Below are 24,331 nucleotides of genomic sequence, written 5' to 3' on the forward strand. Positions count from 1 at the left end.
TTAAATGTGAAGCGAATCATATTTTGAAAGTGGTTTTAAAAAAAACAAACAAAACCAAAAATAAATTAGATGAGGAAAAAATCAAGATACTCAAATATCCCAGCCTCAATAACTTTGACACAATAATATCTGCTGTAATATTTACACCTCTGATGAACTCTCACAAGTGTTAACTTTATTTTGATACCAAGATTGTTTACACAGAGTTCGTAATTGCAGAGAAATGCTCATTTTGGACATGTGACTTTCGAGCAGGAAGCTCAGAAAGCCCCTTGGTGCTTAACATGTTTTAAACTCCGCCTGAGCAGTCAGACGGCATATTTGTAAATCAGTACATGAAGGTGTGGCACTCTCACAGTGTTCAGGTGTTATGTTACGCCTCCTTCCAGGCAGCAACTCACCTGTGTGTCCGTGTCCGTGTCCAGGTGTGGAGTGGAGCTTGTTGTCCGCGTGTGTTTGAAGAAACTGTAAGTTTGCTTTGGTTCCTTCTTTAATACTTTGACTGTTTTTTTCTGCTCTGTGATGTTTGGACCTGATGTTCAGCTATTATATCAAGACAAACTTTAGATCACTCTTGTGTTTGAAGACAAATCCACATGATTATAGATTATTGATTGGCCAGAATCAAACAGTTTGATGAACATTCATTCATGTGACAGTTTCAGCTGCTGCTTACAAATCTGATAACATGGAGAATTTGGTCCCACACTGACGGCACTGACGAGGAAGATGCTTGTCTTCTAAATCACATGACCACTACTATTTACAGTAAAACTGATGTGATCAGTTTAGCTGCAGGGCAGGTGTGACACAACTATGCTGCAAAGCCTCATTGTTCAGGAGTCAGTGTGAGAGAGAAAATGATGCGTTTGTTCATTAGGGCAGAGTTTTGAGAAGCTGCAGTTAAAATAAAGAAGATTTGTTTTCATTAAACTGACATTTTTTGTGCTTCAGCTGGAGACACTTTTGTTTTGAAAGTGTTTGGAGTATTTGCTGTTTCTGAAACATCAGCTGGAGTAAATATGATCAGGAATGCTTCTATCCTCCCTTGTCTCTTATTTACATCCTCTGTTTGTGGAAATCTCCCTCCTCTCCTTCCCGCCCCTTTTTCCTTCAGAAGTGAAGCGCTGATTTGTTCAAGATAGCAGCTCATTTCTTTTTAAATACAACATACAGCAAATTTGGTCATCAACCAAGCACAATGTGTAAGTTCTACCTTGTGGTACTTTATGTAGCGGTGATATCTGCAGTAAGCAGGACTGAGCCTAAAGGGGGCATGGGGTGTTCTTGACTATATTTATTTCAAGTGTTTAGTTACATTATTTTTAGGGCTGTCAAAGTTCATGCATTAACACAGATTAATACTTCATCATGATTAATGCAATTAAAATTTAAAATGCAATTAACCCATCTGGAGCACAAAATGGACAAACTGCAGAAACGTGGTGACATTTCAGGGATTTTAAGTCATTCTGTGCTCCAAATGGACTAATTGCATTTAAATTTTCAGTTCAGTTTGGTTGCTCACAGGAGCAAGAGCTTTCCTTATAAAACGCTGCTGTTGGGTCTGGTTTCCACAGGCCCGCTAGTTTAGAAACGTATTCTCGTTAACGACAGAAACAAGATGAACATCTTTTACTTGCTAGCAAGGCAAAGCTGGTCAGAACCCAAGCTCTTGGAGCTGAACGCTCCTCACTTGTCTCCTAATAAACTTCATCTAAGTAGCCTTCCTCACAGCCTTTTATTTCCATGACACAGTTTACACAACAGTTACATTTAACGTTTCTTCCGGCAGTAAATATAAACAACGATAGTATTCAGGAAGAAAAAATATTACATATATTTTTTCATTATAACTCTGGTTTTACATGGCCACATTTTACACAACTTAAAAACTGGTATATAGTTTACAGTCCACACTTTTTCTGTCAAATTTTCCGTCTGTCCTGCTCACATCTCCAATGGTTGTCATTAGCGTGTCTTTGCTAGCTTTGCTAGCTATACCAGTGTCGGCACATGAGGACGCTGTAATAGCTTGTCAACGGTGTTGATTAGCTGCGGATATAGAAATGTGAATTGCAGTCACCGGTCACTTACTGACTCACACTACAAAACAGCACAAAATGAATTGTTATGTATTTATTTTAATTTCAATTCAGGTTGGATCTTTTGTTGTTGTTGTGTGCAACGCTGATTTTCTGTGCACGTGTCAGCAGTGTGCGATTGTGCACGCGCACAGCTTAGAGGGAACATTGCTGCTAGGCATTCCCATCACACCCTCACTACACTACACTGATCAACATATTCACTTTACATTCACTGTGCCTTACAAAAACTTGGATACAGCATACGAAAAGCTTGAATCTTTGCCTTTTGCACCCTAACTGTGAAAGTAAAAACAACTATTTGTTATGTATCATCCACCCGGCTCATGCTCAGTTTTTAATCTGATTTAGTGGTGAGTTCAGAATAATCATACTAGGTGATGTTAACATCCATGTAGATGCTAGAAATGACAGCCTAAACACTGCAATTAAGTTATTATTGAAATCAATTGACTTCTGCCAAAATAAGTGCACCCACCAAATTTTAATTTAACTGTGAGTTTTACACCTGATGCCTTTCCTTAAACTAAATCCTAAGGTGAGTTTCCAAACATATCAAATGAGTACTACACAGTGGAGACACCTGATCCTGACAGTCGATGTACACATGAATGATTTGTATTTTCTCTGCAGGTGAAGGTAGAAAGTGTGTGTGAGCTGATGTGGATGTGAATTCAGCAGCATGGATCAGTGTGAGGACAGAGAGGAGGGAGTCCCTCCCTCTGAAACTACTCTGTGTGGGGAACATGAGAGTCAGACCAAAGCTCAGAGGTGAGATGACCATCTCTAACTGTACATGACTTTTCTCCATGTCACAGCTCAGCACTCACATCACTGCTCCATCATTATCCACAGGAACCAAACTAGACCTCCACCCATTCGTGTGTCCTTAGAGAGTGACTGGTCTCATGAACGTTTCATTGATTTTAAAGACCAGCAGGTGTCTGCTGCAGAGAGGTGAGCTATTAGTGACATGAACTCCTTGATGTCAATTTGGTGTCTGATTTGATGTTGTTTCCTGGCCTCTAAACTGCATCTCAAAGAAGGTCACTGAGTGAGGAATTCCTGTATTCTATAAAAAATGTCCAACATAAACTGCTGCTCATTGGACCATCAATAGTCCTGCACAGTGTAAATGACTGTGTTTACCTCTGGGTGGCGCTCTGTTTTTACCTTACCGTCACTAGTTTAGAGTTTCCTTCTGCTCATGGTCAGCCTGCAAATCAGTTTCTCTTTGGCATGATGAAGGTATTCTAAGTCTTCATCAGCTTCTGTGACTGCAAATGAAAAACACTTTTTCTTCACTCACAGGATCAATGGTAGACCTGAATCTGGACCTGGACCTGAACCTGAATCTGGACCGGCACACACTGTGTTGAATCATGTCATTAATAGATTTCAACAAAAACAGTCATCAAGAAAGATGTAACTTAAAGTCACTATTATAATGTCTAAAATTCTGTCAGCATTTTATGTTATGTGATGAGTCCTTGATTAAAGATTTGTGCTTTAATTATCAGGATTCTTCAGAAACTCAAAACTGAACCTGAACCCAGCCGTGTGTCTTTAGGAAGTGACCGGTCTAAAAGTGAACCCATTAATTTTAAACTCCAGCAGGAATCTGCTGCAGAGAGGTGAGCTGTTAGTAACATGAACTCTTTGACAACAGATTAAACTGCTTGATCTTGTTGGATATAAACTGCAGTGATAACATGTCATTCCCTCAATCCCAATTAAACTGTCTCTTAAAAACAAGCCTTTGGTTTCTAAGCTATTGAACTTCAGCAAACAGGAAATAATGCTCGTGCTTATGTTTTCTTCCATCAGTCATATTGTGCTGTATGTTGTAGGACGTTAGAGGAGGTAAGACTAACTTTGCTGCACAGATTTCACTTTTACTCATAAAACTCAGAGCATCATAATGACTCAAACACTGGCTATTATTTTAACTTCTAAAAAGTAAAGTCATTCTCCACTTTTTGCCAAGTTTCGGAAAATCCATCAAATAAAAATCAAACTGTAATCAAATCAAATCACTTTTATTGTTACATCACATGTGCAGGTACACTGGTACAGTACATGTGAGTGAAATTCTTGTGTGCGAGCTTCACAAGCAACAGAGTTGTGCAAAAATACAATAACGTAAAACAAGCAAAATATAAGAATCGCTAAATCTGTGTGTGTGTGTGTATACATATTTTACAAATTAAATAGAGTAAACAATAAAATAAAATATATAAAAATATACAGAGTTGGTTGAGACATGTGCAAAATCTGCTAAAAAAAAAGGTAAAGTTTTCTCTCTTTGTTTGTGCCTTTTGAATATCAGTTCATCTTCTGCTCACTGAACTGTTGACAGAAAGAGAAATTTGAAGCTTTTTGTTCTAAATGTTTGGAGACTTCCAGCATCCATCTGTCCACACAGGCTGTGCTGTTTGACTTGCTGAGTTACGGTAGCTGGTGGCTGCTGCAGAGTCCACTGCAGATAAACAGCTTAAAGTTAGACAAACTTTTAAGGTGGGCAGGAAACTGAGAAAGCTCTAGAGTAAGATGGCCGACGTGTCAAACAGCTGTCAAGGGCAGCATGTGGTAGTAATGACGACCTGTGTAAAGCTGATTTGTGTATGTGAGCTTTGGATAAAAGCATTTGGGGGTTTTAATGTTGTGCATTCAGATCAGAGTCATGTTCAGTTGTTGACCCTTGTAGCTCTAAATGAGGCTAGCCAGCAGCTAATGTAGCTCATGCTCAGTGTTGTTGTTTGAGTCTGTAACTGTGCAGCTCTGCTTTTGCAGCCTGTGGGGTTTGTGGTACTTGAAGGGTTCAGTTATACTGATTGTGTTTGATTTTTGTGCCAGTTTTGATTTCTAGTTGGAGTTGTTAGCTGTAGTCATTTTGAGGCCTTCCTGCTACAACTGCAGCTCCCCATTATTCAGTGTGACACAGTTTCATACTGACCTTAGATGCAACACTGCTGCATCCTTTAGGCTCATTTACAATCAGCTGCAAATGTCTGATCAGGAGGAAATGAGGGTGTGGATAAGGCATTTACAAGCACTGGGAAGTTTTTCCAATCTTTATGAAGAAAGACTGAACTAGAGTTGGTTGAATTTCAGATGCTACATAATGTTCAGATTTCTATCAGACTACTGGTTGGGAGTTCTCCAACATGTAAGATGATACAGCTTAAAATGTGATCAGTGTTATCGGTGTTAAGGAATAAAGATTTTGGAGTTTTTTTCAATACTAAACAGAACATACTGTCATTAATCACGATATGAATGGTAGGACACTTGAATATGATTTGTATATTTGATTTTTTTGTTCATCATCTTATTATCTGAAAGGGAAACTCATACAAGTACAAATGCAAATAAGGCCCTGTGCAGAAATGACTATGCCCACATCTTTCACCCACAAATTCCAACAACCAACAGATGATCTAATTCATGTCAAGATGTGTGTGTTTTTTGTTTGTTTGTTTTATGGTGAAGGCTTTTTTTGTGGATTAAATCTTCATGGCTCCTCCACAGAGTGGACCAGGAGAGCTCAGAGGTTCCCAGTGGTCAGCCTGCCCAGCAGCATCAAGCACACCTGGACTCCATATTTATGGTCTGTACATGTACAACAACTACCTTTACATCTACTCTGTTCACAGTCATCTCCATGCTGCTCTTTGTAGACCAGTGGATTGCCAGTGTGTCCAACACAGATTTGATGTGTGGCTCCATGATTTCAGTCTGATTGGGTCATTCATAAAGTATTCTGTTCCAGCTGTTGGAGGACAACATCATCACTTTTGTGAAGAACGAGCTGCAGAAGATCCAGAAGGTTCTGAGTCCAGATTACCCAGAATGCTTAGAGAGTAAGAGGGAGGATGATGAGCAGAGGAGCAGCAGAGAGGCATTTGTGAAGATCACAGTGGACTTCCTGAGGAGAATGAAGCAGGAGGACCTGGCTGACCGTCTGCAGAGAAGTAAAATGATTTCTCTAAAGATTTAAGCTGCTGGTTATAACATTAACATTAACTAAAATTTCAAGAGATGAACCAACATGTATTTAAAAAGACCACATTCTGATATGGACTATGTAAAAGATGAACTGATATTCTTTCTTTATTCAGAAAGCCTTGCTGAAGTTTGTCATCGTAAACTTAAATCTGAGCTGAAGAAGAAGTTCCAGTGTGTGTTTGAGGGGATCGCTAAAGCAGGAAACCCAACCCTTCTGAATCAGATCTACACAGAGCTCTACATCACAGAGGGAGGGACTGCAGAGGTCAATGATGAACATGAGGTCAGACAGATTGAAAAAGCATCCAGGAAACCAGACAGACCAGAAATAACAATCAGACAAGAAGACATCTTTAAAGCCTCACTTGAAAAAGATGAACCAATCAGAACAGTGCTGACAAAGGGAGTGGCTGGCATTGGGAAAACAGTCTTAACACAGAAATACATCCTCGATTGGGCTGAAGACAAAGCCAACAAGGACATCCGGTTTATATTTCCATTAACTTTCAGAGAGCTGAATGCGCTGAAAGAGGAAACGTTCAGCTTGGTGGAACTTGTTCATCACTTCTTTACTGAAACCAAAGAAGCAGGAATCTGCAGCTTTGAAGACTTCCAGGTTGTGTTCATCTTTGATGGTCTGGATGAGTGTCGACTTCCTCTGGACTTCCACAAAACTACAATCTTGACTGACCCTAGAAAGTCCAGCTCAGTGGATGTGCTGCTGATAAATCTCATCAGGGGGAAACTGCTTCCATCTGCTCACCTCTGGATAACCACACGACCTGCAGCAGCCAATCAGATCCCTCCACAGTGTGTTGACGTTGTGACTGAGGTCAGAGGGTTCACTGACCCACAGAAGGAGGAGTACTTCAGGAAGAGATTCAGAGATGAGGGGCAGGCCAGCAGGATCATCTCCCACATCAAGACATCACGAAGCCTCCACATCATGTGTCACATCCCAGTCTTCTGCTGGATCACTGCTACAGTTCTGGAGGATGTGCTGAAAACCAGAGAGGGAGGACAGCTGCCCAAGACCCTGACTGATATGTACATCCACTTCCTGGTGGTTCAGGCCAAAGTGAAGAAGGTCAAGTATGATGGAGGGGCTGAGAGAGATTCACACTGGAGTCCAGAGAGCAGGAAGATGATTGAGTCTCTGGGGAAACTTGCTTTTGATCAGCTGCATAAAGGAAACCTGATCTTCTATGAATCTGACCTGACAGAGTGTGGCATCGATATCAGAGCAACCTCAGTGTACTCAGGAATGTTCACACAGATCTTTAAAGAGGAGAAAGGACTGTACCAGGACAAGGTGTACTGCTTCATCCATCTGAGTGTTCAGGAGTTTCTGGCTGCTCTTCATGTCCATCTGACCTTCATCAACTCTGGCATCAATCTGCTGGAAGAACAACAAACAACCTCCAAGAAGTCTAATTTATTTGGGAAAAAAAGAAATTTTAAATCTTTCTACTGGAGTGCTGTGGACAAGGCCTTACAGAGCCAACATGGACAGCTGGACTTGTTCCTCCGCTTCCTCCTGGGTCTTTGTCTTAAGACCAATCAGACTCTCCTACGGGGCCTGTTGCCAAAGACAGGAAGTAACTCACGGACCAATCAGAAAACACTCCTGTACATCAAGAAGAAGCTCAGCGAGAACCTGAGTGCAGATAAGAGTATCAATCTGCTCCACTGTCTGAATGAACTGAATGATCGTTCTCTAGTGGAGGAGATCCAACAGTCCCTTAGTTCAGGACGTCTCTCCACAGATGAACTGTCTCCTGCTCAGTGGTCGGCTCTGGTCTTCATCTTACTGTCATCAGAAAAAGATCTGGATGTGTTTGACCTGAAGAAATACTCTGCTTCAGAGGAGGCTCTTCTGAGGCTGCTGCCAGTGGTCAAAGCCTCCAACAAAGCTCTGTGAGTCATGTGGTTTGCTTTTTTTCCCTTCATCCCTTAAATTCAACTTGAAAAGAAAAAAAAAATCATGTGCAACCTTAACCTTAAAAAAATGAAGTGAATGATTGTCAACAGTTGCAGACAAATTTTTGGTTTGTTTTTTTTGTATATTTTTCACACTTAAATGTTTTGCGTCATTAAACACATTGCAATATTAGACAAAAATTACTCAAGTAAATCCAAAATTCATTTTTTAAATTATGATGGCTTCTATTTCCTAATAAAATATATCAAAACTTTGTTGGCCCTGTATGCAAAAAGTAATCCAACATGCACTCTTGAAAACTGGCAATGGTGCTTTCACATTACTGTGGAGGAATTTTGAATTAGTCTTCTTTGGAGAGTTTTTTAATTTTATTTAGCCATTAATTGTTTAAGGACACATCCAAAGAGAAAGTGAGGTAAGTGACAGAAGTGATGGAAAGTTAAGTGATAGAAAAGAAAATGCTGTAGGTTACATCAGATACCAGAGAGTTCGCGGGAAACAAAACAGAATTTTAGCTCAGAATTAAACACTCAAAGATTACATCAACTGATGCTTCACAGATAGTTATGAAGAAGGGTGAATGATGAAGAATTCCGTCAAGTCTCTAACTGAGAATGGAGAAAATGAAAAACAAATAAAAGAGACTGTCATAGATATCCAAACTGGTGGCTGGAGACCATGTCCTATTGCAGCAAAATACTGTAATTTCAAACAGGAACAGGTGAAGAGTCACAGGGAGCAGAAGGAACAGATTTCAGCATGAGGTGGTGCAGCGGGCTCAAGGGCCAGTACCAGGGAAGCTTAGGTCCAGGTGGAGGTAATCAGACTAATGAAATTTCCGCTTTTAGTGATGCCGGCAATTGGGCTGTGGAATATGGAGAGTGGGTTCAGTGGAAAACTGATCAGTCATGGAAAACGTCAGCTGGAAATATTGTGTGGAAGTTAAATAAACTGAAACGAAAGAGTCACCTGATCATTGTTTGAGGGCCAAGTCATTCACAGACAAACACACACAAGCCACTGTTCTATCGAAATTTTAAATGAATGTTCTCATATGTGGATATATGATATACGATATGATATATATGCCCTTGTAGAGCAAAATCAGGTAAAAAGATAATTCTTTGTTCTTACATTCATCAGGTCCCAATCAGCCCAAATAGCAAATAGAAATTAAAAATGCATGGCATCAAAGAGTTTGGGTCTTAGGAGGTTAACCAGCTTAAAAAACTACCACTGATGTAGATTGCCTAATAGGAAGACAAATATCATTCCAAAGCTTTGAGGCCATAATCGAGACTGTTTGGTCTCTTCTAAGATTCAGCCATGATTTAGGAACTGAGAGCAACAGCTGCTCAGCTGACAAGAGTAAACGAGGGGGGACATAGTGCTTCAGCAGATCGGACAAATATACAGACTCCAGACCAATTAAGGATTTAAAAAACAGTAAAAGGATTTTAAAATAGATTCTAAATTCAGTTGGAAGCCAGTCTAAGGAGGCCAGAACAAGACAAATGTATACAAATGTATGCTAACGGTTTCAGATTTTCATTTGCTTAAAATTTTGAAAACCATGTATCATTTTCGTACCGCTTCACAATTATGTGCAACTTTGTGTTGGTCTATAACAGAAAATCTTGATAAAAAACATATAAGTTTGTGGTTGTAATTTGAGAGCGTTACATTGGTTTCATCTGAGCAATTTTTCTATTTGTTCCCGACTTAACTATGAATTGTACTGCATAATAGATTTTGTTTTTGTTATTTAAGTTAAACATTAAAATTGTTTGAAGTTGTTTTTTTTAACTGTTTGTTTTCCAGGTTTAGTGAATGTTTCCTCTCAGAGAAAAGCTGTGAAGCTCTGTCCTCAGTCCTCAGCTCCCAGTCGTCTAGTTTGAGAGAGCTGGATGCAAGCAACAACAACCTGCAGGATTCGGGGGTGAAGCTTCTGTCTGTTGGACTACAGAGTCCACACTGTACACTGGAAACTCTGAGGTCAGATAAAAGGATAGTTATTTTTCATCAAATTATAATGAAACAATTAAAACTCAGCTAATAAAGGTCAAATTAATCTACTTGGTTTTGTAATTCAGTAATTTGTATTATTTGTCTTTCAAGTAAATTGCCAAATTTCTAATGTGTAAAATTAGATGATCGCAATTCTTGCTGCCTCTGAAATGACAATGAATATGGCTAAATGTACTAATTTTTTCACTGAACTATTGGTACATTTTGCATCCAGTCTTTTTGTTTTCTTTATTTTTCAAGACTGGGTGGCTGTTCCTCTCAGAGAAAAGCTGTGAATATCTGTCCTCGGTTCTTAGCTCTCTGTTCTCTAGCATGAGAGTGCTGGACCTGAATAACAACAACCTCCAGGATTCAGGAGTGAAGCTTCTGTTAGCTGCATTGCTAAATCCAAGTTGTATGCTGCAAACTCTGAGGTCAGATCAAATAATTTTTTTATTTTTCATCAAATTATATAATTTCCTGTTTTATAAAAAGCACAGCAAATAATGGTCACCATCAGCAATCCGTTGGTGTAGTTTTGTATTTTTCACAAGTTCTAAATACTAAATTAACACATTTCTGTGTTTAAAATAAAGAAGTAATAATTCAAGCCTGTCCTGAAATAATAGTAACTATTATCAAATCTAATAAGTCATCATTGCACCACCAATACACTTTAATTTCATTGTTTTTGTTTTTGTGTTCATTTTTTAGACTGAGTGCCTGTAACCTCTCAGAGAGAAGCTGTGAAGCTCTGTCCTCAGTCCTCAGCTCCCAGTCGTCTAGTTTGAGAGAGCTGGATGCAAACAACAACAACCTGCAGGATTCAGGAGTGAAGCTTCTTTCTGTTGGACTACAGAGTCCACATTGTGCACTGGAAACTTTGAGGTCAAATCAAGGACTGTTTATTTTTTATCAAATGAAATTATTATTATTTTTTTTTAAAAAAATCATAGTTACTAATGATCAGTTTCATCATTTGTATTTTATTATTTGTCTTTATTTATTAATCACTTTAAATTGCCGCAGTTATGATGTGTTTGAAATAAAGGAATAACAATTCCAGCTAGATATGAAAGATTATTATTATTATAAAACTCCCAACTCCTTAGTACTCTATCAATTCACTTTAACCCATTTTTGGTCTTTTGCTCTCTATTTCTAGACTGATTGGCTGTAACCTCACAAAGAAAAGCTGTGAAAGTCTGTCTTCAATTCTTAGCTCCCAGCCCTGCAGTCTAAGAGTGCTGGATCTGAGTGATAACAACCTACATGACTCAGGAGTGAATGTTCTGTCTGCTGGAGTGAAAAGTCCATACTGTAAACTAGAAACTCTCAGGTCAGGATTAAATCACTTCCACTCAGTATTGCATTACCAAATGAATTACCAACGCTTATAGAATTGTCAGATATTTTAGTTTCCCTTTGTTAGAGTCTAATAAGACTCTGAACTGTCTGTAAAGCTTCACCAAGCCAAACAAAAACAGCAGTGTGCTCCAGCAGATGTGACTTTTTTTTTTTGTTGCAAGCTGCCACGTGTCAAGACATTCTATGAGCATTATGGATCCTTTAAAATGGTTAATGGCCTGCATTTGTATAGCACTTTTCTAGTCCCTAAGGACCCCAAAGCGCTTTACACTACATTCAGTCATTCACCCATTCACACACACTGGTGATGGCAAGCTACGTTGTAGCCACAGCCACCCTGGGGCGCACTGACAGAGCGAGGCTGCCGGACACTGGCGCCACCGGGCCCTCTGACCACCACCAGTAGGCAAACATGGGGTTAGTATCTTGCCCAAGGATACTTGGCATGCAGCCAGGAGGCAGCCTGGGATCAAACCACCGACCTTCTGATTAGTGGCTGACCTGCTCTGCCACCTGAGCTACAGCAACCACCATTTAGTTTTAGTCTTCATCTTTCACATCCTTCCCTCCTATGAAGTGTTCAAAGATAGATTGTTTTGTGTGTCTGCAGTCTGTCAGGCTGCCTGATCACAGAGGAAGGCTGTACGTCTCTGGCCACAGCTCTGAGCTCCAACCCCTCCTATCTGAGAGAGCTGGACCTGAGCTACAATCATCCAGGAAACTCGGAAATGAAGCTCTTTTCGGCTGGACGGAAGGCTCCACGCTGGAGACTGGACACTCTGAGGTATTGAGAGAATGTCTGATAGAGGTGGAAGAGCTGGAAACATTTCCTGTGTCCGTCACTCTTTGTTTGTTTTCATATAGATGTAACATGAATAATAACACTGAAGAAAAATTTTCAGGAACAGAAACACTAATCTATCTGAATGATTAAGATATTAATGTAGGGGAGTTTACAAGGAGACATTTTTCACCAACAATAACTGTCTTTTTCTCTTCACATATTCACAATTTGCAGAGATATCTGCATGTTTATACTAGTTCAGTCATTTTTAAGAAAAATCGTCTTCTGTTCGACCTGATTCAAATTAGATTAATCTCCCTACAGAAGCATTTCTCTGACGAGGTCAGCCTAGCTTCGTAAAATGACTGGAAGCAGGGGAAGTTGTTTACCTAGCTTGACCAAAAGTTGAAAAATGAATCATTTGTAAAGTGTTAATAAAGCTAACTCTAGTTGAACCTAAAAAGAACAGGATAATGATAAGTGTTATTGTAAATTTAATTAAGATAATTAACTTGTTTGATGACCTTATGCAGGTTTATGAAACACAGAGTGAGTGAGATAAAGAGTGATGGTGGAGATGGACTACATACACAGGAGCCTGATTGTAAAATGCTCTGAATTAAATGCTGAGGATTAAAAAAATTAATTCCAGGTGAGGAAGTGATGAAAAGAAGCCTTAAATAGCCAAAAGGAAAAACTACAAAATCGGGAAACACAAGGTGGGAACAATTCAATTCAATTTTATTTATATAGCGCCAAATCACAACAACAGTCACCTCAAGGTGCTTTGTATTATAAGGTAGACACTACAATAATACAAAATACAAAACCCCAACAATCATATGACAAAGTGCTATGAGCAGCACTTTGGCGACAGTGGGAAAGAAAAACTCCCTTTTAACAGGAAGAAACCTCTGGCAGAGCCAGGCTCAGGGAGGGGCGGCCATCTGCTGCGACCGGTTGGGGTGAGAGAAGGAAAACAGGATAAAGACATGCTGTGGAAGAGAGACAGAGATTAATAACATATATGATTCAATGCAGAGGTCTGTTAACAAATAGTGAGTGAGAAAGGTGACTGGAAAGGAAAAACTCAATGCATCATGGGAATCCCCCGGCAGCCTACATCTATTGCAGCATAACTAAGGGAGAATTCAGGGTCACCTGGTCCAGCCCTAACTATATGCTTTAGCAAAAAGGAAAGTTTTAAGCCTAATCTTAAAAGTAGAGATAGTGTCTTTCTCCCAAATCCAAACTGGAAGCTGGTTCCACAGAAGAGGGGCCTGAAAACTGAAGGCCCTCCCTCCCATTCTACTTTTAAATACTCTAGGAACAACAAGTAGGCCTGCAGAGCGAGAGCGAAGTGCTCTATCAGAATCAGAATACTTTATTGATCCCTGGGGGTGATCCCATATCACCCTATGTACTACAAGGACATTAAGATAAGATGGGGCCTGATTATTTAAGACCTTGTATGTGAGGAGCAGGATTTTGAATTCAGTTCTGGATTTAACAGGAAGCCAATGACGGGAAGCCAAAACAGGAGAAATATGCTCTCTCTTTCTAGTCCCTGTCAGTACTCTTGCTGCAGCATTTTGGATCAGTTGAAGGCTTTTCAGTGAGTTTTTTGGACATCCTGATAATAATGAATTGCAGTAGTCCAGCCTGGAAGTAATAAATGCATGAACTAGTTTTTCAGCGTCACTCTGAGACAGGATAATTCTAACTTTAGAGATGTTGCGCAAATGGAAGAACGCAGTCTTACATATTTGTTTAATATGTGCGTTGAAGGACATATCCTGGTCAAAAATAACTCCAAGGTTCCTCACAGCATTACTGGAGGCCAAGGTAATGCCATCCAGGGTAAGAATCTGGTTAGATACCATATTTCTAAGATTTTCAGGGCCGAGTACAATAACTTCAGTTTTATCTGAATTAAGAAGCAGAAAGTTAGCGGCCATCCAGGTCTTTATGTCTTTAAGACATTCCTGCAGTTTAACTAATTAACCATGTGCATGAGAAAATGCTAACTTCCTGCTTTGAGACCGGATGTGGGGTTGTACATTTCCGGTAGCTTTACTTTGCGGTCAATCGCTACTCCGAAGATATACTCCAAAATCATGTCCAAAACTCGAAAACGGAAAGATCGCGTTAAGTTACAAAGAGGAGAAGGTGGGAACACTCACCACTGTTGTGTCATAAAAAAAAAATCTAATGATCAATTTTGAGTTTAAAGAGTTTAGATCGATCAGTTGTTTACATCACTCAACACAAGCAGAACTGCATTACTGCAGCAGAAGACACATCGTCCACATTCAGAAGCACATCTCTGTATAGTGACAGTTGTTATGATTTAAACAGGCAAATGTTCAGCATTCAAACTACAGGTGAAGAATAGTCAAACCAGATGTTTCCCCCGTTATGTCGAGATCAGCTAGTCAAGTACACACCTACACAGCATGTTAACAAACCGTGAAAAAAGCCACACAAAAAATGAATGATTGCTGGTAATGGTTTCTATACATTAGTATGTATGAAGGGTATGTTGTGACTTACCTTAAAAATTACAGCGGTCCTTCGCTATAACGCGGTTCACCTTTCACCTCGCTGTTTCACAGATTTTTTAGTGCAAGTTTGCATGCTTTTTTTTACGTCACATTGTGTCCTGCGTCCTGATCGCTGCAGACGATCTCCTCCGTGACGTCTCTCCTGTACAGTACAGAATCGCTGCATCGATCGCTAGTAGTGTGACTCTGAAGTGCAGTACTGTATATCCACGATGTCCACGAAATGTTTTGCACCGTCAAAAAATAAAATTGGCTACTTGATTTCACCTATCGCTGGTTATTGTTAGAACATAACACCTGCGATAAACGAGGGACAGCTGAGAAATATAACATTTGAATCCATTTTCTCTTTTGCCCTGAGGCGCAGGGAAAAATATCACAAGTCGATGAACATCATTTACAGATATATTGGGTAAATGCCCAAAACATCTATAGAAATGTAAATCGCCGCTTGATTCATTCACTTGCTTAACTTGTTTTGGACCGTAAACCAGTCGCGAATAGGACACCGGAAACAAAGCTCCCCACAGGAGTTTCCGCACCGGAAGTAGCATATGCTAACGTGCACATAGTCAATTGGTGTGTGTTATCTGGCTTCATAGATAGATAAAGCTGGGTGTCATCTGCATAGCAGTGAAAATTTATGCAATGTCTTCTAATGATGCTGCCTAAGGGAAGCATGTATAATGTAAACAGAATTGGTCCTAGCACTGAACCCTGTGGAACTCCATAATTAACCTCAGTGTGTGAAGAGGACTCTCCATTTACATGTACAAATTGGAGTCTATTAAATAGATCTGATACATTACAGTACCTGTAATGCCTACAGCATGTTCTAATCGCTCTAATAGGATATTATGGTCAACAGTATCGAATGCTGCACTAAGGTTTAGCAGGACAAGCACAGAGATGAGTCCACTGTCAGAGGCCATAAGAAAATCATTTGTAACTTTCACTAAAGCTGTTTCTGTGCTGTGATGAGCTCTGAAACCTGACTGAAACTCTTCAAATAAACCATTCCTCTGCAGATGATCTGTTAGCTGTTTGACAACTACTCTTTCAAGGATTTTTGATATGAAAGGAAAGTTGGAGATTGGCCTATAATTAGCTAAGACAGCTGAGACTAGGGATGGCTTTTTAAGTAAAGGTTTAACTACAGCCGATTATTAGAGATTACGCGTATATAAAACATGTCCCCGGCTCCGAACCATAGTACAGGGACCTCTGGGTAATATATAGGCTTCCGTGTCAGGGTCGTAGCCATAAAAACTAGCTTTACTGTGTTGTCTAGAGAGAGGCGTTGAAAGGCTGCTCCAGTGGAACTTGTTGTTTTGGAGGAAAACACGAACACAGTGTACAGTCGAGTCTTAATAGCTTACTTATGACTGGGCTCGTCAGGCACTCTTTTTGGCTGCAGTGGTTATTATTATTTTTACATGCTTCATACATTCTATGCTATGCTATGTAGTGTTAATTATAATTTTTTTTTTTTTTTTTTTTTTTTTTTGTGTGTCCCGTTTGGATCTATAGCCATCAGAATTGTTGTCTTGAGGCCAAGAAAGATGCCAAGCGGATTTATTTTACCAAGTGGATCATCATGGCCTTGCCATATTGGTCCATTTGGTTGACCTTTATTATAATTATGAATTTATTTTATTTTCAGTTACAAACGGGACAGACATAACTGTGGGATAGGACGGGGAAAGAATGAAAGAAAGAGAGGGAGAGAAAGAAAGAAAACCAAAGGGGAGAAGAGACGGTGAGAAGGGGGGGAAGAGAGAAAACAAACAGCAAAAAAAAAACTCCTGGGTCACCTGTATGGAGAAAAAACAAAAAACAAAAAAACAGAGGAGACAGCAAACAACAAAGAGCAACATAATAATAGAAAAAAAAGCACCATCACAATAAACTAGCTAGTCATAGATATCAATAGTTACTAAATAATAGACGATATTGTTCAGCACGCAAGATAGACAGCGCACAGTGTGCTTTGAGGCAGCAGCCAAGAAAGCTGTAGTCCGCGTCTGTGAATATCCATGTGTACACCTGTGTGCATACCTGTGTGGATCAGCATGCTTGCATTCCAAAGGTTTCTCCATGTAATGATCTGCTAGGGAGTGTGGGGAGCCACAGCCCTGTCCTTTATGGTATCAAGCAGGTATGGAGGAGATCAAAACTCCAGACATCCAGAGGCCCCCAGAACACAAGAGACCAAGGAAGACCCACAGAGGGGCAGCTGCGCCACTGTCCCAGTAAGAGCTGAGGAGAGTCCCAGATGAGGGCTCATTCAGCAGCCGCGGAGCAGAAGCCAGGGGGAGTTGCAGTGACGCGCCCCTGAGCTCCGCCGGCAGCCAGCTAATTAATTATAATTTTTGAATAATAATTAAAAAAAATATTTCATCACATCATTATGTGGGCTGCAAGTAGAGGTGACATGGACGTTGTTTGGGTTTCCACTAGAGCAGGGCGATATGACCAAAAATATTTATCACGATATACATTTGAAAATTTGCAATAACGATATAACTGACGATATAATTGATGCTAGACAAAATACTTTACAACTCCACAACTTTATTATTGCAAAAAACCCCATCAATGTATTTTCACTTAAACAAGCGGCTGTTTTTTATGTGCTTTAAAGTTATATAAAAAAATAACAGTGCAAATGAAAATTCCTTGCTGACAGTTTAACTACAAGGCATTTCCAGTGGAAATTGGCCGACATATCCTCAGCATAACCATGTATAATATCCACAAAACTTAAAAAGAGGTTACACACACACAATACAGTAATATTATGTTGAAGCACAGTACGTATCACTCCGCGAGGCTCCTGCCTACGATAGCTGTAATGCTCTGACAATCCATCAAGCGGTGCGAGTTCGTAGCTTAGCAAAGTCGCACTAAAATATTTGACAGATTTTCGAGCGCCATGTATGACATAAAATCGTTTCGAGGTCAGTAAACACAACCAGAATTCATACATAAGGCACACGGGATTATAAGGGGCTCTGTCGATTTTCAGAAAAATCAAGGGATTGATTTTAAGTGTGCCATATTTTCCTAAAAACACGGTAATAACAACGGCCCGCTAGTGTAACATATGTGTTAAATACTTGTGAATTTCACCCAAAACACATTTTTTTTGGATTAAATATGTCATTTTTGCATCTCGGTCTCCTACCTGTGTGATCTGAGTCTGTGTGCGTTCGTGTGTGTGCGCGCTGCGTGGTGACGTAGGCGCGTGCATTTGTGCCCCGGTCACAGCTCCTTTCAGCATGGCCGGGGGAGAGGTGTACTGGCAGGCGCGTGACACACACAGATCAGACACATATTTCTGTGTTGCAGATGTGCAGTAAAGAGCCAAAGACCCAGTACTGTCTCCTGCCTCTTACTTTCACGCCAGAACACAACGCAGCAACAACAGGTGTAACACTTGAACGGGTTACACTAGCATGCTCCACCAAAAATAGTGCTTTGTTGTGTATCTGACGGACGAAAGCCAAACCAGTTCCACACCACTGAAGTTGCAGCATTTTTACAAACCAATTCTGGTTCATCTGTTTCATTCAATGATCCGCTTTCGCTCTCCTAATTCTCTGTCGCCGCCATGCTTTTTCCGAAATGTGCGTATGAAAACAAAGGCATGCGCGTTTTACCCATATTCTGTTGCGATATTTCATTTTCTTATTGTTGCCCAATGTTATACCGCTATTACCGTGAATGGTATGATATGGCCCTGCCCTAGTTTCCACTGGCGTGGAATTACCAAAATTAGAGAGGGCATAGCCTAACATATGAAACAGGAAAAGACCACAGTGTTGAACTGCTCCTTTATCAGTGTCTAACAGTGTGTGTATGACAGCCATGTAATGTCCATGTGTTCATGCTGAAAGAGACTGTGCTGGTCTGACCCTCCTCCTCCTTTCAGGGTGGAGCCTGCTGGAGTCCGATGGTTGAGACCTGGTCTGAGGAAGTGTAAGTGTGTTTTTAATGTGATTCATGAAAACAAAGCAGCACACATTCAACCATCTTCAAATTGTCACATCACTCATTCACATCTCTGGTGTCAGGAGTCATCAAAGTGTCAATCAATGAACAGATGATGGATCAATAACTGCAGCTGGATTGTGTTTGTTCTCTCCATCAGATTTCTGTCAACTCACAATCGACACAAACACAGTACACACAAACCTCAAACTGTCTGACAACAACAGGAAGGTGACACATGCTGAGGAGGTTCAGTCATATCCTGATCATCCAGACAGATTTGATGTTTATGAACAGCTGCTGTGTAGAGATGGTCTGACTGGTCGCTCTTACTGGGAGGTCGAGTGGACAGGAGACGTTGAGATATCAGTGAGTTCCAGAAAAATCAGAAGGAAAGGAGACAGTACTGACTGTTTGTTTGGATGGAATGATCAGTCCTGGAGTCTCATCTGCTCTGATGATCGTCCTCGTTCTGTCAGGCAAAATAAGACAGAAAAACCCATCACCTCCTCGTCCTACTCTGTCTCTAACAGAGTAGCGGTGTATGTGGACTGTCCTGCTGGCACTCTGTCCTTCTACAGAGTCTCCTCTGACACTCTGATCCACCTCCACACCTTCAACACCACATTCACTGAAACTCTCTATCCTGGGTTTTGGTTCAGATCTCCTGGTTCGTCAGTGTGTCTGTGATGAGTTGAGTGTAAAAGTCCTCCTGTTGGAGAAACACTCTGACTGTTGAGTAGAAAAGAGCGTGTGCAAACAGCATGTAACTATTGCAGTGTTTAAAGTGTGTTAGATGGAGGAGTTTTAGAGGGAGATGGCCGTGGGCAAGAATGATTTCCTGTGTCGTTCAGTGGTGCTGGAGTGGGTGGGAGGTATTATCCAACATTGTCTTTATCTTGGACAACATCTGCCTCTCAGACACCACTATAAGGGAGTCCAGCGCGATCCCCACAACATTACTGGCCTCAATCTGCTGCCCCAGCATGTAACAGCATAGAGGATAGTACTGGCCACAACAGATAAAACAAGATAAGCGTTTGAGCAGTTATGATATCAGGGACAATCTAGACATGTGTGACAATACTGAACATGTCACACGACACACCTTAGATGTCATGAATGATCCACTCTCAGTGCAGACTGAGAGTGGATCATTCATGGCTTCAACATGTTGAAATGAGCGTTGAAGAAACATTCAGTGAAGTAAAGTTTCCTTCATAGGATTCATGTGAGCATCAGATGAACTTTACAAAGAATCAGTGGATTTATCTTCTGTTTGAGAACAACTTTTAGCACTTAGAGCCATCTTAAGTCAATTTTTTCCACTTCTCACTCACTAACTTCTCATATGATTTCAGATCCCTGCTGTCCCCCACCTGCCCTGTAGGTGGCCTCAATGTGTTCCCACTGTAAAAAAACAAAGAAAAAACAACAACAACAAACAGAATGAAATGAATGAAATCACTTCAATCTGATGTTTAATGAAAACAGTTCAAAGTCAGCAGATCAAATGTTCAAACCGGAAATTTCTCTGATTGTTGAAAAGTTATTTTTTGATTTTTGATGCTAGCAACATGTTTCAAATATTTGGCTCAGGGCCAACAAAAGGCTGCATCCTCATTGGCCAACCTGCCCATGAACCCTTACTATAACCCAGACACTACCATATGCATGTTTGGATATTAACCCACATAGCAGACAGGTCTGGCCTGGATCTGGTGTCAAGCCAGCACTGCTGGCTGACTTCTGGCATGATAAGTGATATGTCATCCATATATGGGCCAGGCCTGGTGTAGATAAACCGTTTATGTGATGGCATGTCACATCTGGCCCGATTGTGGTTTGGTTTATGTTGCCCAGCTTCATAGAAAACAGGTCTGGCCCAAATCCGGCATCAAGCTGGCACTTCTGACTGTCTGGTGTCATGGCAAAGTGTATGTCAACCAGATGTGGGCCAGGTCTGGCTATGATGGCACTAGTTATGTTCCTAATTTCCTATTTTAGTTAGAAGACCCAAATGCCATGTTGCAATACTACTTTGCTTTTTTGAGAAGATATTTATTACCAGATATAAACCAGAGTGAATCCTCTCACTGCTCGTGGTGTATCGTTGGTGTTTTGTGTATTTGAGATTGACAGAGATTGGAAATTTAATGAACTGCTTCTTCATCCATGCAGTCTGGCATAAAAGGTAGATTTCCATCTCTACAGGAACATTTTGACATAATCACTCCCAACAAAACTGTCAGTGATGTTACTACTTATGTTTTATATTTGCAATGCAATGTACTGTAATAATAAGGGATGATGAATAAGGAAATGTGTTTGGTGATAATCTATGACAGATGTATTAAATTTTACCTGGAGTGCAGTTTGTTACCTGCAGTGAAATGGCAGCACTTACAGCCTCTAGTATTTTTGAGTATGATGCTTTAAACTTGGTACAGCTATGTTTTTAGGCCCTTTCTCCTATCATTCCTTGCCAGACCTCTTAAGTTCCACCAGGTTAATTGAGAGCATTAGTGCACAGCCACTGAATCTCAGTGAGATTTTACCTGGATAAATAAATGATTAATGATATATATATATATATATAGAGAGAGATTTTTTTTTTAAAAAGGACATTCACAGATTGGTCTCAAAATCACTCCCTTGATATCTTTTGCAAGTCATTCAGTTCCCTTTTGACAAACCGTAGACAGGCTATCATGTGTCTTTTCCTGAGGTGTGGCTTCCATCTGACCACTCTACCATACAGGCCTTGTTGGTGGAGAGCTTCAGAAATAGTTGTCCTTCTGGAAATCTCTTTTCTCTCCATAGAGCAAGGCAGGAGCTCTGTCAGAGTGACCATTGGATTCTTGGTCACCTACACTCAGCTCATCTTCTACCATTGCTCACATTGGTTTGGCAGCCAGCTCTAGGAAGAATCCTTCCAGACTTCTTCTATTCACAGATGATGGCAACTGCTGTACTCTCTGGGTCTTTCAGTGCTGCAGAAATTTCTTTACTCATCCCCAGATTTTTTTCCTAGATACAGTTCTGTCTCAGCAGTCTACATAATTAATACTGTAATTCCTTGGACTTCATGGCATGGTTTGTGCTCTGGCATGCACCGTCAACTATATGATCTTATCAAATCCTAAGTTATGAAAAATCATCACCAATCAAATGAATTTTCCACAGGTGGACTCTTATCAAGTTGGGAAAGATCTGAGAGATGATCAATAGATGCACCAAAACAGGATGCATGTGAGCTCAGTTTTTAGTGCCACAGCAAAGGCTTTACATACTCACCTGTGAACAATTAAATGAATCCATTTTGTAATAAGGCTGTAACATGACAATATGTGGAACAAGCGAAGTGCTTTGAATACTTTCTGGATGCTCTGTGTTTTTTTGTTTATTATTTTTTATCACTTTTAAAACGTTTAAAATTGTTTTTTATATGTGTGTTTGGTTAAAGTATAAGAATGTACAAGATTTGACAGACATTTGTCAGCAAAATTCAGTCTGTGACCAACAAAAAGACTAAAAAGACTAAAAAGAAAAGTACATGTACAGCAAACATATTAAATACGTGTTTATTATTTCCTCAACCTGCATTTTATAGTTATCTCTGTGTTGCAGCGCCACTCTGTGGAACGATGATGAACTTCAGTTAAAGCTTACTTCAAATCTCAAAGGTTGATGTTGGACAGCAACAGACAATTAAATAATCAATAAAATATATTCATGTGTTTAAACTCAGACTTTTCCTATGGTCTAATCATATTTGACTCAGTTTTTTTTTTTTTTTTTAACGGTCACCATCAGCTCACAGTGAAGCAGATCAAAAGTAGATACAAGCACCAACATGTTTGCTTGTCCCACAAAATAAAAAAGCAAAACACAGACACAAACCACGCTTTATTTATATTGATTAAGTGGATCAAAACACATCAAAAACATCACTCACCACAGGCCATAGTTATCAATGACTATAAAGTCATGTATACACTGTCTTACCATGGAACTTGCAAAGTCATAACTGAGCAATAGCAGCCCTGATTAGGCCAGCATGTGTCTAACGTCTTTTTTTCTTGGTACACATTATTTTATTCTCTCTATGAAACATTTAAAGAAACAGACTGAACATTGTTTTTTAATATAATTAATAATCTTGACTGTTTTATTTAAGTTCTGCATGTAAATCCACAGCATCGACTCCCTGTTATTCAGTTTCATGTGAAACAGCTGAACGTTGTCACCGCACTGTGCTCTGGTTTGGCTAATAACAGTCTTCATGTTGTGAGAACCTTTTATTTTGTTTTTGTTTTCTTGATTTCTGCAGGATCTCCCTTGCTTTTCTCACATGGTTCTGTGGGTTTCAAAAAGCTCTCAAATGAAAAACTTGATATGTTACAGTTTGGGTGTGGCTAACCAACACATGACACTCTTCAGTGCAGAAAACGATGAACATTGAAACACAGGTGCAGACTAAAAACAGCAGGGGCGTCATTCACTGGCTGTACGATGCACAGAAAAGTTTCAGTACAGGATATGTGTGTGTTTGAAACTGAAGAGTTTAATCTCTTTATTTCTGCACTGCACAACCAGTGAGCAGCAGCTGACATGGTAAATAAATGAATTTTTTATTGATAATTTTTTTAATTTTCAAAGTAAAAATAAAAAAAAAACATCCCAAGTTGCTAGTATTGTTTTACCTGCATATTAAATATCCGAGTGAAGCTTGAAATTGTCTTGAATGAACCAGTGTCTGTTTCAATCTTCTAATAATCCTGGGTGTTACATCAGAGAACCTGCATTATAACTGTAAATATAAACATTTTTACTAGTTCGTCATTGAATTGATTTGTGTTAAAGTTAGGTTTCATGTAACTCATAGCCCAAAGAAAGATTTTCAGAAGTTGGAGATGCTGTGTTACAAATCAGTTCTGTTATAGGATGGCAGTCCGAACAAACTCCAAGGTGATGTAGGACAGTGGGCAGGGTGCATAGTTAAAGGTCTTAGGAGTCCAGCACATGGAGAGGTGGAGGTTTTGTTTCAGGCACCAACTGAACGAGCAGACATTACATGACTGAGACTTGGGTGAAATATAATCCTGGCATTGTGTGTGCAGTGAATTACTTGAGAGTTGACTGTGGAAGGAACAAATATACTGTTAGCAAGGTCTCTTGTAGGCTCACAGTCATCTTGTTGGGCTTCACAGACCATTGAATTGGACTTCCTGTTTACACAGACAGGAGGTTGGTAGGATAACCTACTGGAAGCACCTATAAAGTGAAAAATGTTAGTAATAGACTTGAGCATCTGGCCTCATTTAGAGGTGCCGGGCTCTTTATTATAAATGAAAATGCACAAATACATATTAGTATATAGATGTGTCTCATACTGTTGTATGCACATCTCACTTTAAACTGCTGCTGCTCCATCCTCAGGCAATTCTCCCCTCATCAGGCTCCACCTTTGCTGCTGTATTTTCTTGTAATGATCACATTTAGAGGCGATCAAGTCAGACAAAGCAGAGTGCTGCATTGCCCAATAAGGAGATGCATC

General features: G+C 40.0%; 2 protein-coding genes and 1 long non-coding RNA gene across 5 annotated transcripts in view; 2 read left to right on the forward strand and 1 right to left on the reverse strand.

The window, feature by feature from the left end:
* LOC309695753 (uncharacterized protein) overlaps positions 1-24,331 on the reverse strand; it is a 199,567-nt gene that overhangs the window by 115,588 nt on the left and 59,648 nt on the right. The gene's annotated exons all lie outside the window — the stretch shown is intronic.
* The window catches only part of LOC309696726, a 167,994-nt gene that overhangs the window by 13,255 nt on the left and 130,408 nt on the right, over positions 1-24,331 (forward strand). The gene's annotated exons all lie outside the window — the stretch shown is intronic.
* LOC309693352 (protein NLRC3-like) lies at positions 353-22,523 on the forward strand. 3 transcript variants are annotated; one of them, XM_082512460.1, is made up of 14 exons: positions 353-467; positions 2,739-2,876; positions 2,961-3,062; positions 3,417-3,530; positions 3,626-3,739; positions 5,637-5,715; positions 5,878-6,079; positions 6,227-8,030; positions 9,877-10,050; positions 10,777-10,950; positions 11,228-11,401; positions 12,041-12,214; positions 18,713-18,759; positions 18,932-22,523. In XM_082512460.1, exons 2-14 carry the CDS (start codon positions 2,788-2,790, stop codon positions 19,459-19,461), a joined length of 3,777 nt encoding a protein of 1,258 aa, XP_082368586.1. In that variant the 5' UTR covers positions 353-467; positions 2,739-2,787; the 3' UTR covers positions 19,462-22,523. The 3 variants fall into 3 exon arrangements, with proteins under 3 accessions (XP_082368586.1, XP_082368587.1, XP_082368588.1); XM_082512461.1 differs by lacking the exon at positions 9,877-10,050; XM_082512462.1 differs by lacking the exons at positions 3,417-3,530; positions 3,626-3,739.

The sequence above is a fragment of the Aulonocara stuartgranti genome (assembly GCF_965226115.1).
Source record: "Aulonocara stuartgranti genome assembly, chromosome: 3".
NCBI classification, from domain to species: Eukaryota; Metazoa; Chordata; class Actinopteri; order Cichliformes; family Cichlidae; genus Aulonocara; species Aulonocara stuartgranti.